The sequence below is a fragment of the Chiloscyllium punctatum genome, chromosome 42, assembly GCF_047496795.1.
Source record: "Chiloscyllium punctatum isolate Juve2018m chromosome 42, sChiPun1.3, whole genome shotgun sequence".
In the NCBI taxonomy this organism is placed as follows: Eukaryota; Metazoa; Chordata; class Chondrichthyes; order Orectolobiformes; family Hemiscylliidae; genus Chiloscyllium; species Chiloscyllium punctatum.
This window is the reverse complement of record NC_092780.1, coordinates 3,489,375-3,506,522: the sequence shown is the minus strand read 5'-3', so window position 1 is coordinate 3,506,522 and position 17,148 is coordinate 3,489,375. Positions and strand designations below refer to the sequence as shown.

The 17,148-nt window shown below is 44.1% G+C and overlaps 1 protein-coding gene across 3 annotated transcripts in view; it reads right to left on the bottom strand.

Moving 5' to 3' along the window:
- cdk5rap3 (CDK5 regulatory subunit associated protein 3) overlaps window positions 1-17,148 on the bottom strand; it is a 71,424-nt gene that overhangs the window by 8,925 nt on the left and 45,351 nt on the right. For all 3 annotated transcript variants that reach the window (XM_072561226.1, XM_072561224.1, XM_072561225.1), the window contains 7 exons: window positions 16,842-16,942; window positions 16,697-16,745; window positions 12,922-13,100; window positions 8,226-8,362; window positions 6,758-6,905; window positions 3,595-3,678; window positions 3,407-3,500 (listed from right to left, as the gene is read on the bottom strand). In XM_072561226.1, coding sequence (XP_072417327.1) covers window positions 3,407-3,500; window positions 3,595-3,678; window positions 6,758-6,905; window positions 8,226-8,362; window positions 12,922-13,100; window positions 16,697-16,745; window positions 16,842-16,942 — 792 coding nt within the window. The remainder of the gene's footprint in view (window positions 1-3,406; window positions 3,501-3,594; window positions 3,679-6,757; window positions 6,906-8,225; window positions 8,363-12,921; window positions 13,101-16,696; window positions 16,746-16,841; window positions 16,943-17,148) is intronic.

Here is a 17,148-nt window from a genome sequence, read left to right as displayed (position 1 = left end):
GTTTCAGGCAAAAGCCCTTCACCACACTCTCAACTACAATATTCACGTGCTTACTTTTCAGAATTATATCTGAGAAGTGATGACAAGTCAGTTGTCTCATGAAGAAAAAGGGCTTCTCAATCCTCAAGAATCATGAATTACGGAGGTGGATGAACTTTGTCCATCCCAGTCTAACACTGGCACCTCCACATCAGAGGTGGGTGAGCATGAGAGTGTGTGAACATCTCTGTGTAAACTGTGGTCTGAGCCACAGTCAAAATTCCATGAGCAGCACTGCCATCTAGTGTCTTCCTATTTAAACTGCGATAGTGCTACCTCTATCACAGAAAACAACAATCTCCATGTTGTGCTACCTTGCATTTGTGTAGTGCCTCTTACATTCTCAGGACATCCCAGAGCACGTGAAGGCCATACACAATACTGAGATAATCCAACAGGTTTTATTTGGAAGCACTAGCTTTCAGAGCGCTGCTCCTTCATCAGGTGGTTGTCAAATATAAGATTGTAGGACACAGAATTCATAGCAAACGTTTACAGTGTGATGTAAGTGAAGTTATATGATGAAAAAGACCTGGATTGTTTGTTAAGTCTCTCATCTTTTAGAATGACCATGTTGGTTTCAATTCTTTCATATGTAAATCCCAGACCTTTGGTTAAAGTTGCATTCTCAAGTGAACTTTACCAATTGGTGCCATGTCGGCCCAGATAACGCATTGAAGGTGTGAGGTGCCCTGTGTGAGACTGTCTGTGCCCCAATGTTCAGACTGATTCTAATCTAAAAAAGGGATTTACAGAATCTTACATGGATTCATGCAGTTTTTGAGCAAATAAAATGTAATTGCGCAAGTACAAATTCACCCCACAAACCTACGTGTGAGTGTGCGCATGTTGGTGTGTGTGTGTGTATAGAACATCCCATCGTATCAGGCAATGGGACTCTGTGTGAGAACCTCTCTAGCTATGTTGAAGGCATTTTGAAACCCATTGTACAGGGGATCGCCAGCTTCTGTTGCGACACTACAGATTCTGTACAGAAACTCAGCACCCATGGACCAGTCAAACCGGGAACATTCCTCGTCACAATGGACGTTTCAGCACTCCACACCAGCCTCCCCCACAATGACGGCATCATGGCAGCAGCCTCAGTACTCAACACCAACAACTGCCAGTCTCCAAACACCATCCTACATCTCATTTGCTTTATCCTTGATCACAATGTGGAGTTTGCACGTTCTCCCCGTGTCTGCGTGGGTTTCCTCCGGGTGCTCCGGTTTCCTCCCACACTCCAAAGATGTGCAGGCCAGGTGAATTGGCCATGCTAAATTGCCCATAGTGTTAGGTAAGGGGTAGATGTAGATCTAGATGTAGGGGTATGGGTGGGTTACGCTTCGGCGGGGCGGTGTGGACTTGTTGGGCGGAAGGGCCTGTTTCCACACTGTAAGTAATCTAATCTAATCTAATCTAATGTCTTCACCTTTGACAACCAGTTCTTCATCCAGACACATGGAACATCCATGGGGACCAAATTTGCACCACAATATGCCAATATTTTCATGCACAGATTTGAACAAGACTTGTTGTCTGTGCAGGACCTCTAACCAACACTATACACCAGGTACATTGACGACATTTTCTTCCTCTGGACCCATGGTGAGGAGTCACTGATAAAACTACACAGAGATATCATTAGTTTCATCCCACCATCAAACTCACCGTGGACTACTCTCTATTATCTGTCTCATTCTTGGACACATGCATCTCCATCAAGAATGGGCACCTCAGCACCACACTCTACCGCAAACCCACAACCTCACAATGCTACACTTCTCCAGCTTCCACCCAAAACATATTAAAACAGTCATTCCCAATGGACAAGCCCTACACATACACCGGATCTGCTCAGACGAGGAGGAACGTGACGGACACCTGGAAGTACTCAAGGATGCCCTCACAAGAACGGGGTTCGATGCTCAACTCATCGACCGCCAGTTCTGACGCGCCACAGCAAGAAACTGTAGTGACCTCCTCAGGAGACAGACACATGCTGCAACTGACAGAGTCCCCTTCGTTGTTCAGTATTTCCCAGGAGCCGAGAAACTACACCATGTTCTTCACAGCCTGCAACATGGATTAGCACCTCACCAAGACCTTCCCCATACCTCCACTTCTTGCCTTTAAACAACCACCAAACCTCGAACAAATCACTGTTCACAGCAAACTTTCAGGACTACAGCATACAACCTTGTCATGGCAGATGCTGCAAGACGTGCCAGAGTGTGGACATGGATACCACCATTACGCATGGGAACACCTCCCATCACGTACGCGGCAGGTACTCATGTGACTCAGCCAACATTGTCTATCTTATACACTGCAGGGAAGGATGCCCTGAGGCATGGTACATTGGTGAGACCGAGCAGAGGCTACAGCAACGGATGAGTGGGCACTGCAACAACAATTAAAAGGCAGGAGTGTTCCCTCCCAGTCGGAGAGCACTTCAGCGGTCCGGGATATTCAAACTTGGACCTTCAGGTGACCATCCTCCAAGGCGGACTTCAGGACAGGCAACAACACAAAGTGGCCGAGCAGAGGCTGATAGCTAAGTTCGGTACCCATGGGGATGGCCTCAACTGGGACCTTGGTTTCATGTCACACTACAGGTAACTTCACTTCACTGCACTAAACACAGACACACATACACCCCACTACAGACCCACACACTCATGCAGACACTCTCATACACAATCTCTCTCTCATATGCTCACACATACACACCCACACTCACATGCACCCTCACAGACTTATAGCCCTTTACACTCAAACACATATACACACTCTCTAACACAGACACTCCTACCTTCCAGCACACACACGCACACACACAAACACACACGTTTGTGGGGTGAATTTGTACTTGCACAATTACATTGTACTTTGCTCAAAAACTGCATGAATCCATGTAAGATTCTGTAAATCCCTTTTTTAGATTGGAATCAGTCTGAACATTGGGGCACAGCCAGCCTCACACAGGGCACCTCACACCTTCAATGCGTTATCTGGGCCGACATGACACCTATTGTTAAAGTTCACTTGAGAATGTAATTTTAAGAAAGTTCTGAGATTTACATATGAAAGAACTGAAACCAACATGGTCATTCTAATAGATGATACACTTAACAAACAATTTTTAATATATAATTTCAGTTACATCACACTGTAAACTTTTGCTATAAATTCTGTGTCCTATAATCTTATATTCAACAACCACCTGATGAAGGAGCAGCGCTCCGAAAGCTAGTGCTTCCAAATAAAACCTGTTGGACTATAACCTGTAGTTGTGTGATTTTTAACTTTGTACACCACAGTCCAACACTGGCATCTCCAAATCATGTATATACGAGGTTACCTTCAGCACCAGACTCCACTACATCGATTTCCACAGCAGCAGTTGTATCATCTCCCCAGTCGATCACATCAGCACCATGCTCCTCGCTGTTCACCTTGGAGAAAGTACAAAATAAAACACACTAAAACCAGCAGAACAAACATTAGGACAGGAGAATCAGAGAGAGGAGCACTGCAATAATGACTCACCTCAGTATTGTCTTCTACTGTGATTCCCCAATCGATATCACCTGACTGATCCATTCCAGATTCCTCATCATCTCCCCAGTCAATCTGAAACACAGTAGAAAGCACTTCTCTTACTGAAAATGACCAGATAATGCAACAAAGATCAGCTTAGTTACTCATATTCCTTAACCAGTCAGAGTAATTCACGGGACATCCAAGATAATGTAAGGCAGGGTTTACTGAAGTGCATCTCAGACTCTGGCAAACTCCTGGCATTAGCCTCACATTGTACTGACTGGACAAGAAAGAACCAGACTCCAATTCAATCCAAACCTATGAAGCAGACAAGAGAAAAATCCCATTGCAGGCAGGCAGTCAGAGACTGAGTTAGATTCGTTGTAGCTGGTCGAAATTGGTCTGAGTTCTATTCCAAGGAAAGGAGAAAGTAATTTGGTGAATCTCTGGGAAGTAGTTAAGGTTTAGACTTCTCCTAAATTTTAACATAGTTCACATAATAGTGGTAAAGATAATTAATTAAATAAAATGCAATTCGAGTGAGTGAATAATATCATTAAATAACTAAAACTCATCAAGAGTGGCAGTTCACGTGAGGTCAGACGAGCATCAAGGCTGCAGCGTGTGGGACTTTCCGGATAACAGTGATCCAGGGCAAACATACCCGAAATGTTCAAAGTTTATCACCTGTCGGCTGAATCATAGGCATTCCGATGGATCAAGGAGAACAATTACTCTGAGTAAAGGAAAGCATCACACTTAAGGAAAATACATATAATTGTACAAAATTTCCTAGACTCAAGTTAGCTTCCATTGGACTGGAAAGTATAAAAACATCATTCAAGGAGTGAGGGATGGAGAGGGGTTAAGAATGATCTGTACGGTCAAGGTGGTGTCAGAGTAGGATGCTCCTCTGCTCCTTCTGCTTATTTCCAATTTTCTTCTCTTTGTTTCCCCCTTTTGGAGTTTTCCTGAGGTAGAGTGGCTGGAGGCCTGAGCAACACAGGATGGCCCAGGGGATGGAGGCCTGGGGGGGGGGGGGGGAGGGGGGGGGGGGGGGGGGGGGGGAGGGGGGGGGGGGAAGTGGGGGGGTGGCCCAGGCAGAGCGGGGGGCAGGTGTTGGACTGGGGTCTGTGCGGGCGGTCAGCAGCTTGTGAGCCCGGGCAGACCATGTGTGGAAGCCCCCAGCACCGAAGTTCCACAGGTTCTTTAAGGAAAATCAATAATGCTTATCTTTTTAACTTAATTCTCATTTTTCTAACTTATATTCTGAATAACTATAAGAAAAATAACATTTTTCCCTTTCTTTTTCCTTTATTTCTGTATTTTGTATCAGTACCTGGGGACTTTGTCCATAAAATGGTGCCATGTGGGGTGACAGTGTAAACCTTCACGCACGCCTGTACTTCCAGACTTGTGACAATAAAAGGATATTCTAATCTATTCTAGAAACAAGAAATTACAGGCCAGCTGATGTCTGGCTTGGGGAAGGTGTTGGAATCGATCACGAGAGAGATCATAGCTGCACTCTTAGAAAACCTCAGGGAGATTTGACAAGCTTTCACCAAAGGTAAACCACATTTAAACAATTTCTTGGAGTTATTTTTGAAGGAGTGACGTGCATTATGGTTAATGAAGATCCTGTAGACAGCATGTACTTGGATTTCCAGAGAGCATTTCACAAGGTGCCACATCAAAAGGTTACTGCAAAAAAATTAAAGCTCCTGGTGCACAGGGTAACATATTGACCTGGATAGAACATTGACCGGCTGGCAGAGAATATGTATTAAATCGGTCTTTGTTTGACTGGCAGGATGTATCAAATGGAGTCCCACAGCGGTCTGTGATGGGGCCTCGGGTTCTTATAATTTACATCAAGGACTGAGGTAAGAGGAATGAAGACAGGGGTGGCTAAACTTGCAGATGACACCAAGATTATATTGGAAAGTATTTTGTGAAGAAGACATAAGGAAGTTGCAGCCTGATATAGATAGGGTTGAGTGAGTGGGAAAAGTCTGGCAGATGGAATATAACGTGGGAAAACGTGAAGTTTTCCATTTTGATTTTAAAAAAGCAGAGTTGTACTGAAATGGAGAAACACAGCAGAATTGGAAGGTGCAGAGGGATTTAGGCATTCTGGTGCATAAATTAAGAATTTAATAAGATACAGAATATAATTCAGGAGGCAAATAGATGTAATTCTTCATAATAAACAGAAAGTAACATGAAAGTAAGGATATTGTGTGTCAGTTATACAGGGTATTGGTGAGACCACATCTCGAACACTAAATGCAGTTTTGATCCCCTTATTTAAGGGTATAAGTACATTGGAGGCAGCTTAGACGGGGTTTCCTAGATTAGTGTCTGGAGTTACTGGGCTATGTTGGACAGGCTGGGCTTGCTTCTCCTGGGCTTTAGAGGAGAGTGAGAGTTGACTTATGTGAAGTGCCTAAGACCCTCAATGGTCTTGTCAAGATGGAGATGAAAAGGATGGTTCCTCTTGTAATTCAACTGGAGGGCACTGTTTTACAATTAAGGGTTGCCTTTTTTAGGACGGAATTGAGATTTCTGTTCTCTCAGATTGTTGTGCAACATTCGAACACCCAGCCTCCGAAAGGGTGGAGGACAGGGTCACTGAATATTTTTTAAAGCAGAGGTAGACAGTTTCGTGAAAGGCAGAGGGTGGATGGGAGTGTACAATTTAAAACACAAACAGATCTTAGTGAACAGTGGAACAGGTTAGAGGGGCTGTATGGTCTACTTTTGCCTCTAACTTGTTTCATCGTAAGTTCCAGCATCAATGGAACCAAATCTTGAGCAAAACTGGCTTCACTGTTCTGAATATTATGAGACCAGATGGACTCAAAGTCATGGGATGTCTATAAATCACCAAAATCTTGAGCTTTCTCACATGCAAACTTTTAGAATGTTTCTTAAAACTCTGCAAATGCTGTGTTAAAACAAAAAAAAATTATCTGGGCTAATAGTAAATGGATTTACTGATTTGTGTTCCAATGTGTTTAAGTTATTTGCTTTTGTCTCATTGATCGCTACCTCAGATAATGCTGTACTGAGCAGCATACAGTGACCCTGGTGTGGTCCCAAGGACAGCATTTGCTAAAACGAATCTCTGAGTTGGGAAGAGTAGGCTCATTCCAATTACACTCACCATGTCTGAGGACTCTGTTGGTTGTTGAATCACCATGTTAGCTGGCTGCTCAATTGCTGAAGGCACCTGTCCAGTTCTCCACTCATAGACAGTTGTGTTTCCTTTCAGTTGAATGTGTTTCAGTAAGGGAGCAATTGGCTCTGAGACACTGTCATGCACAACACACTGGAATTAGTCAGCAGCTAAACACAGGCAAGTACGGGTTGTGGAGGGAGGGTGAGTGAGGAGGGAAAAGAGCAGATGAGGGTGTGGGGCAGGCATGTTGGAGCAACTGGCCCTATCCTGCCCCTCAATTTACAACAAAAGTAAACACCCTGTTTAAAGTACATTTTGAACAGCCTGACATTGGTGCATTTAATACATTTAAAAAGAGAGCAATTAGTCATTTTGGTGTCACCGTATACACTGACTGTATACAATTCAATGAATATACAGGGTCTTCTGAAGGTAAGTACATCACCTCCCCTTTCACATGCTGCACTCTCTTCCCCAATTATCTCAGCATCAAGACACAGCTCAGGTGTCTTGTGCTGTGGATCCCGTGAAATTCCACCAGGCATGCTTCAGCAGCCCGGGGTGGCTTGCAGGATTATATTGGATATATGAAACAGGCCATTCAGCCCAACCAGTCTGTGCTGGAGTTTATCCTATTGAGCATCTGCTCATTTTCTTCATCTAAATTGATCGTACTCCTTGATTCCCTTCTCCACTGTTTGTCTAAGTTTCCCTTCTCTCCTTCTCATTTCAAACAGTCTCTGTGATAGTAAGCTCCATATTCTCACCATTCTCTGAGAGGATCCACGCCAGGACTTTTGGGACAGCACTGTAACTCAGTGGTTAGCACTGCTGTCTCACAGCACCAGGGACCCTGGTTTAATTTCACCCTCAGGTGTCTGTCTGTGTGGGGTTTGCACATTCTCCCTGTGTCAGTGTGGGTTTCCTCCCAGCACTCCAGTTTCCTCCCACAGTCCAGGGATGTGCAGGTCAGGATGGAATGGCCGCACTAAATTGTCCCGTAGTGTCCAGGGTTGTTCAGGTCAGGATGGACTGGCCGTACTAAATTGCCCAGTAGTGCCCAGGGATATGCAGGTTAGGGTGGATTGATTCCAGGCTCCAAAGCATTTTTGGGTGGGGGGGGGGGGGGGGGGGGGGGAAAGAGATTTCCCCATTTTCATCACCTCTTGGGTGAAGACCTCCCCTAAATAGCGTGGCTGTAATTTTAAGGTTATGGCCCCATGTTCTGGTGACCTCAGGCTGCACAGTGTTAAGGGGATATAGGGAATCAGCAGCTTAGGAACCCCACCTGGTGGCAGAAGCATGCAGCTGCAGGTTTGGCAATGTTTCACAGCACATGTCTCACATCACATAGCCCCTTCCCCAAAACAAGGATGGGGTCAAAGACAAACTGAACTTGGTGATTACAGAGTAATTCCTGTACCAGTTAGAGTGCTTCCTGCCACATTCTTACCTGCCACACACAAACTCCACACAGGCTTCGTACAGCTCCAGGGCATCAGTAAGATCACTGGTCCCCTCAGCAATACCATCAAGACCAGACGGGAGGTCATTGCAGAGGGATATCAGCTCCTGGTGGACATCATTACCCTAGTCAGTGAAACAGAAACTTCAGTCATTTATAACCAGGGCAGAATGATCCACTCACCTTGCGTTACATTGGCAGGCAAGTTAATTTCTCGCCTTTAAAAGGGGAGCACGAACACTGTGATCTGGGGTACATGATTAGACCGTAGAAAAGTTACAGCACGACAACAGGCCATTCAGCCAATCATGTCTGTGCCAGCTGGATAAACTAGCTGTCCATTCTAGCACCCCTCCCACTCTGCCGAGGACATGGAGGTCCTGGGCCTCCCTCACCGCCGCTCCCTCACCACCAGACGCCTGGAGGAAGAACGCCTCATCTTCCGCCTCGGAACACTTCATCCCCAGGGCTTCAATGTGGCCTTCAACAGTTTCCTCATTTCCCTTTCCCCCACCTCACCCTAGTTCCAAGCTTCCAACTCAGCACTGTCCCCATGACTTGTCCGGACTTGTCCTACCTGCCTATCTCCTTTTCCTGGATTAGTGGTGCTGGAAGAGCACAGCAGTTCAGGCAGCATCCAAGTAGCTTCGAAATCGACGTTTCGGTACAATTTTGAAGGTGGTTTGACAAGTTAATGAATTATTAAGTTAAACAGTTTAAAATTAAGATATTTCCCTTTTAAGACAGAGGAGAATTATTTTTCTATCAGAGAGTCATCGCTGTGAAATTCTCTATAGCCAGCAATGGAGGCTATATTGAATTTAATCGAGATTGAGTTAGACAAAGCTCTGTTAGATAAAGAGGTCAAGGGTGATGAAGTTAAAGGCAGGAAGTTGGATCAGCCAGTAGTACGTGTGTCAATTCCTTTTGTCTGTCTTAATATGTGCTCATTTGGGAGTTATGTAGTTGAAGTTGTATAATAGTAGATTAGAATTTTTTTGTTAAAATTTAAGTGTATGACAATAATGACAAAACCTGGTGTGAATTGTTTTTGTTCTGAATAGCAGTCAAATTGGTCACGTTCATGTTCTAATTGGGATTTTATACATTTTGTGAAGATTTGCAGAACAGTGGGGCTTGATTATCAGCCAGGTAAAAACAATGACTGCAGATGCTGGAAACCAGATTCTGGATTAGTGGTGCTGGAAGAGCACAGCAGTTCAGGCAGCATCCAAGGAGCTTTGAAGCTACTTGGATTTTGCCTGAACTGCTGTGCTCTTCCAGCACCACTAATCCAGAATTTGATTATCAGCCGGTTAAGTAGCGACAGTGGTCGTCTTATTTAAGGAAGAACACAAATATAATGGAAACAGTTTAAAGGTTTACGAGATTAATACCTGGAATGGAACAGATTGTTTTATAAGGAACCTTGGGAGAGACTAGGCCTGAATCCTCAGAAGAGTAAGAGGCAACTTGATGGAAACATACAAGGTCTTGAGGAGGCTTGACCAGTGAGATGTGAAGGGTGTTTCCTCTGGTGAGAGATTCTAAACTAGGGGGTCATTGTTTAAAAATAAGGGGGTCAGCTATTTAAGACAGAGATGAACTGAGGTTTTTTTTTATATAAATGATCTAGATATGAACATAGGAGGTATAGTTAGTAAGTTTGCAGATGACACCAAAATTGGAGGTGTAGTGGTCAGCAAAGAAGGTTACCTCAGGAGGATTACAATGGGATCTTGATCAGATGGGCCAATGGACTGAGAAGTGGCAGATGGGATTTAATTTAGATAAATGCGAGGTGCTGCATTTTAGGAAAGCAAATCTTAGTAGGACTTATACACTTAATGGTAAGGTTCTAAGGAATGTTGTTGAACAAAGAGACCTTGAAGTGCAGGTTCATAGCTCCTTGAAAGTAGAGTCACAGGTAGATAGGATAGTGAAGAAGGCGTTTGGTATGCTTTCCTTTATTGGTCAGAGTATTGAGTACAGGAGTTGGGAAGTCATGTTGCGGCTGTACAGGACATTGGTTAGGCCACTGTTGGAATATTATGTGCAATTCTGGTTTCCTTAAGGATGCTGTGAAACTTGAAAGGGCTCAGAAAAGATTTACAAGGATGTTGCCAGGGTTGGAGGATTTGAGCTATAGGGAGAGTTTGAATAGGCTAGGGCTGTTTTCCCTGGAGTGTCGGAGGCTGAGGGGTGACCTTATAGAGGTTTACAAAATCATGAGGGGCATGGATAGGATAAATAGACAAAATTTCTTCCCTGGGTTGGGGAAAGTCCAGAACTAGAGGGCATAGGTTTAGGGTGAGAGGGGAAAGATATAAAAGAGATCTCAGGGGCAACTTTTTCACACAGAGGGTGGTGCATGTATGGAATCAGCTGCCAGGGGATGTGGCGAAGGCTGGTACAAATGCAACATTTAAGAGGCATTTGGATGGGTATGTGATTAGGATGTTTGGAGGGATATAGGCCAGGTGCTGGCAGGTGGGACTAGATTGGGTTGGGATATCTGGTCGGCATGGACGGGTTGGACCGAAGGGTCTGTGTCCATGCTGTACATCTCTATGACTCTATGACATATGGTTGAGAGTCTTGGGAACTTTTCCTCAAAATGTGGTGGAAGCCCAGTTGTTAAAACTGTTTAAGGCGAGATAGACAAATTCTTAATGAGCATGTGTGAAAGGTCATCCATTGTGGACGAGAATGTGGAGTAATCAGATGATGCATGACTGTGCTGAATGGTGGGGCAGAGTGGTCTCCTCCATTCCTAATTCATATGCTCGTATGACCAATTTTACTTTAAATGTAATGTTGCTGTTCAAGTCAACCATTCCACATTCTCACCACTCTCTGGGAAAAGCATTTTGTAAACAGAGCTACAGAGTACAAAAGCAACAAAGCCAGAATTTTAAAATTCACTGCTCAGCCCAACTGGAATATTAATCAAAATTCTGGACACCACATTTCTAAATGTATGTTAAGATTGTGGAGAAAATACAAAAGTAAATTTATTAGTGGTACCGGGGATGAGGGGCTCGGAGACTTGGGGATAGAGTTGGGGGTGGTGTTGATGGTATAAACAAGTCTTTTGGAGAGCTAGCACAAACATGATGGGCTGTGTGAATAATTTTGTTTTTTGATATTTTTGAAGTGCTCCTTTTGCCAGCACCAGGCTGAAGCATAACGTGCAAAGTATGATCTAGATGAGATTCAAAGGTTCAAACACGTGACCCCCTAGCATCAAGGTATCGCTGACTTGCACCCTGTGACTGAAATCACACCAAAAACCCAACTGATTTAGCTTGGGTGAGCGATGAGTGTCTCTTGGTTGGTTACCTGAATACTGTGTATCTCTGCGTGGATCACAGAGCTCCACAATAGATTAGATTACTTACAGTGTGGAAACAGGCCCTTCGGCCCAACAAGTCCACACCGCCCCACCGAAGCGCAACCCACCCATACCTCTAACCTAACACTACGGGCAATTTAGCATGGCCAATTCACCTGACCTGCACATCTTTGGAGTGTGGGAGGAAACCGGAGCACCCGGAGGAAACCCACGCAGACACGGGGAGAATGTGCAAACTCCACACAGAGAGTCGCCTGAGGCGGGAATTGAACCCGGGTCTCTGGCGCTGTGAGGCAGCAGTGCTAACCACTTGTGCCACTGTGCCGCCCACAAATACTGAACTGAATGATCGTCAAGGCCAAAATGTTCAACGTTCCAACCTACAGGACCTCTCTCCAGTGATAACAGCAGGTACAGAACAGAACAGGCTGATGATCTGACAGAGATTACTTAATGAAAAATGTTTAAATCACAACAGAAGGACATATGAAACAGGTGCATTTGGCCATGTAGTGCCCTGAGCCTGTTGCAATATTCAATTAGATGATGGATCACCTATCACCTCCACTTCCTGCACTATCTCCATATCCTTCAATTAACTTTATAACTAGTCTTAGTCTTGATCATACTTAATTATAGAGTATCCACAGCCTCTGTGGTAGAGAATTCCAGAGATTACGAACCCCTGAGTTACGATCTTTGTCCTCAGCTCTGTTGTTGTATACCATGTGATTGCTTGTAAACGGCCAATCTCTGATCCCACAGCTGTGACTCCTATTCCCTGGCCGGTGCCGGGGGGCGGCGACAGTTTTTGTGGAAAGCTCATGTTGTTCCCTGATTGCAGCCATCTGCAAGCCGTGCCTAGCAATGACAGGATGGAGAAATCCTATACCCCACGTTACCCTGCCCTGTGGCTATATATGGAATGGAGACCAGATGGGCAAAGAGCAAGGCAGAACTGGTGTTTCCTGATGTCAGGACTTTTCAGAGTCCTCCTTTAAGAGCATGTGTGAGAGAGTTTCCTTCTTCTAAATTAACTGTAGGTCAAGCAAAGCCAGAATTCTATGCTATAACCCAGCTTCAAAGTGAACACACTTATAGCTCACTTCAACAAGGCTGAGCATCGATAGCTTCCTTCATAAAGGAATACAGACCTCATTCTGAACAAGAGTCATATTGAAACGTTAACTTGGTTTCTCTTTCCACAGATGCTGCCAGTTTCTTCAGCATTCTCTTGTCACACCTAAAACATTCCCTTCTCCCGATGTTTGGTTACTGTTTTGCTAGAATTATATGATGTGTCAAGAGAACAGACACTTGCTGACCCACCTTTATTCCAAACTGCTTGCAGGAAGTAAAGAACCTCTCCCGTAAAACAGCAGCATTGTTGATGTACTCCAGCTCCTTGCGGCTGTACTCCTGCTGTAACTGTTGGCACTTACTAATCTGCTTCTTCAAAGATGGAATTTCGTAATTTACGTTTCGCACAAGTAAACTGGAGAGTTCAGCTGTTATTTAAAAAAATACAGAAAGCACACCTCTGTAAGAATGCGCATCATACTTAAAGGGAAACTTTATAAACACATAATAGGAAAAAATATATAACTGAGAGGAAAGACTGATAAAAAAAATCAGATGAATGGGTGACCTGAGATGTCTTTAAGGTCGACAGAGAGATATTTCCACTTGTGGAGGAACCGAATACTCAGGGTCATGATTGAAAGATAATCACTGAATTAAATACTGTACCTTTTTCTATTTTCCTGTATTTTTGATTATGGACTGAAATGAGGAAAAAAAAATATTTTTAAACCAAAAATTGACAGATTACTGCATGTTCCTGAAAGCAGATCACCTCACACTCATTGTAAGCACTGTTTACACAGCTGCTGATTCAAGTAATACATAGGAGAAGGTGTGGATGAGCTGCAGCCAAGGGTGTGTAAAAATGGAGATTCAGTCAACAACAAGTTGCTGATTGGTTCATGGGCTAGTGACCAGTTATCATTGATAAAGGCCCCACCTCCCAACAACAAAGTAATGGGCTCTCAAGCATTGGACCAGCTTGGGACTGTGAAAAGTCCAGTGAGAAGTCATCAGGCTGCCACCAGTTTAGAAGTTTTCCCTGTTCTCTGCAGTAAAAACTACTTTAATACTGAAGAAATCCAGTTTATTTTTCTTTCAACAATTGTTATAAGCTGCGACTTTTAACAAGGCAAAGACCTTGTATAGGTGTGACCTAGTTGTGGTGGACCTCCAGCAAACCAGTCAAAATACGTGGAGAAGGAAAACCGAGAAGCAACATTCTGATCAGCGCAAGATCCCTCTCAATTTATCTTGTTAACACTGAATTTTCTCAGTTCTCCCTCGTCATAACACTTGCTTTTTGTTCCTTGACTGTCTGTGTAAGGTAGATAGAGCTTGTAAGGAGTTAGAAGTTTACGTAGAAGAATTACATGCCAACGGTTCATGCTTGTTCACCAATAGCCGGAGATTATTTATCTGTAATAAACAATTGGCCTTATTAAGTATAACCACCTGCCCCGTGATTTCCATCAACCAAAGTTTATAAATCAGTACATTGGGGAATTCTATTTGTTTTTAAATTTTTACCTTTTGTAATGACTCTAGGAATAGCTGGGCTGATTAACTGTGCACTACCCAGATGGTACGGTGGATCAGTGGTCAACACTGCTGAGTCACTGTACCTGGTTTGATTCCAGCCTCAGGTGATTATCTGTGTGTAGTTTGTACATTCTCCCCGTGTCTGCGTGGGTTTCCTCCAGGTGGTCAGATTTCCTCCCACGTTCCAAAGATGTGCAGGTTAAGTAGATTGGCCATGCTAAAATGCCCATAGTGTCCAGGCTAGGTGGGTTAGCCACGGGAAATGCAGGATTACAGGGACAGTGTGAGGAGATGGGTCTGAGTGGGATTCTCTTTGGAGAGTCAGTGTCGATTTGATGGGCTGAACAGCCTGATTTCACACTTGGGATGCTATGATACCCAGTGAGAGGTGACAACAAGCACGGTGGCACAGTGGTTAGCACTGCTGCCTCACAGCGCCAGAGACCTGGGTTCAATTCCCGACTCAGGCGACTGACTGTGTGGAGTTTGCACATTCTCCCCGTGTCTGCGTGGGTTTCCTCCAGGTACTCCGGTTTCCTCCCACAGTCACAAAGATGTGCAGGTCAGGTGAATTGGTCATGCTAAATTGCCCATAGTGTTAGGTAAGGGGGTAAATGTTGGGGAATGGGTGGGTTGCGCTTCGGCGGGTCGGTGTGGACTTGTTGGGCCGAAGGGCCTGTTTCCACACTGTAAGTAATCTAAAAAAAAACAAGTTCTTTAACCCCGAAAGAGAGGAAAATGTGGAACTTGTTATGAAGGTGAGCTGTTGGGAATAGGAGAAAGTGAGGACTGCAGATGCTGGAGATCAGAGTCAAAAAGTGTGGTGTTGGAAAAGCACAGCTGGTCAGGCATCATCCGAGGAGCAGAAGAGTCAATGTTTCAAGCATTAGAACATTCCTGATTAAGTGCTTATGCTTGAAACATCGATTCTCCTGCTCCTCGGATGCTGCCTGACCTGCTGTGCTTTTCGCAGCACCATACTCTCGACTCCAGCATCTACAGTCCTCATTTTCTCCTCCAGATCTGCTTCGTTGCTGTATGCACTGCACCGTAGGCTTTCGGATGCAAGAGGGCACTGATCAAATGCTGAATTGTGGTTCAAGGCAGATCCTCATAAAAAACATACACTGCCCTGAAACACACTTCTCAAAACAGGGGAGTTGTTCTGAGTTTTGGGTAAAGTTTGCTCTGAGTTATGCATGTTAACAGCAATCTTGGATGTACTGCATACAAAGCAGAAAAAAACCCAATGCTATATCTCATGGGCATGCCCAAGAGCTCTGGTGGTGGAGGTTCCACTTTGCATCTCCTGTCATTTTAAGACTCCCAATCCCATTTCCATTCGGCAAGCGAGCTGCTGAGAGCAAAACAGGCAGCTTAGAGTGGGGGCAGCTACTAGCAACTGCAGGTTTTTTTTACATTTGTTCACAGGATGTCAGCTTCTCTGGCTAGGCAGCATTTATTGCCCATTCCTGATTACCCAGAGGGCTTTAAAAGTCAATAACATTGCTGGGGGACCAGAGTCATACAGACCAGACAGGTCAGGATGCCTTTTTGCTTCCCTAAAGAACATTAAGGGAACTAGATGGGTTTTTATGACATTCAACAGTGGCAATACAGTCGTCATTAGGTTATCTTTAGCTTATTCCAGACTTTTGTTGAAGTTAAATTTCATTATCTACCATGGCAGAATTCAAACTCATGTCAGAGGTCATTAGCCCGAGGTTCTGGATTGCTAGTCCTGTGACATTCCTGCCCCACTTCCCTCGAGTCGTGCGTGCACAGGAGAGTTTGCAATAGCAGAGATGCCAGGGACACAAGTGTCTCAGATTATTTCTGAAATTCAACCTGCTCTTTTGGAGCCTCAGAAATAATGTGACACGTGGCCAATGTTCTCCAATTACGGAGGTGGTCAGAAGCCGATTGGCCCTGACTAAAACAGATCACAGATTAGACGCACCCCAAATTGCTATGTAACAGGGTGTTAACTTTCTACATTTATAATAAAAACTGGTCACGGATTAATGAGAATGGCCCAGCAGAGTAGGTGCTGCAGTGTGATAAGTGTACACAGCAACTTTCATAACACAGGGAGTTATGCTGGTTGAAATTTTTTAAATTTTTTTTATGTGTACTGCAATATGCTTCAGATTATTTGATTTGTGTATTGCTTGACAGTATAATTGGATGTTCTACTATTCCTTCTTCCTTAGATAACGCTGTGGAATTCTTAACATCCTTGGTTTAGGATCTTATAAAACAAAACATCACCTAAGACAGGCTCGGCCCACCCTCAGTGCTGCATTGCAGTGAGGACAGAACTTACAGATTGAATTCCCTGGAATGAGGCACAAACCAAGGGGCTTCTAACTCCAAGATTATTGCATTACCCACTGTGCCCCAAGCAGACAGCTAAGCTTCAGGGGCACCTGGCCTTTAACGTGTATAATGTAAAATCTCTGTAAAACGGCTTCCTTACCGAGATAGACATTGTCTTTTTCATATAAACACACTATTTCCTGCCAGTCCTGTAGCAACAAAAAGATACAGAGAGGAGCTTAGTTTGGACTTTTACTTAAAAGCAAGAAAACCTAAAAAAACCAAGAAATTTCAAACAAGTTTACCTTCATTCGCTGAGAGGAGTAACCACCAAAAATATTCTTTGTAGAAGCTTCTGTCCTTCTGAGAATCTCTACAATTCGCAAGCAATGGAAATAATGGATATCTGCAGGAGAGGGAACATTTAATCGTCAATTGGAAAGAAATGGGATACCAACAAAAACACACGTGGCCTGACTTTTATCAGATGATGCTGGGTCTACCAAATACTCACAATCTCGGCGAAGGCTCAGGGCCAGATAGCTGTGAAACCTGATACAGCACATGCACATTCTTTAACAACCTACATTTATATAGGACCTCTCATATAGC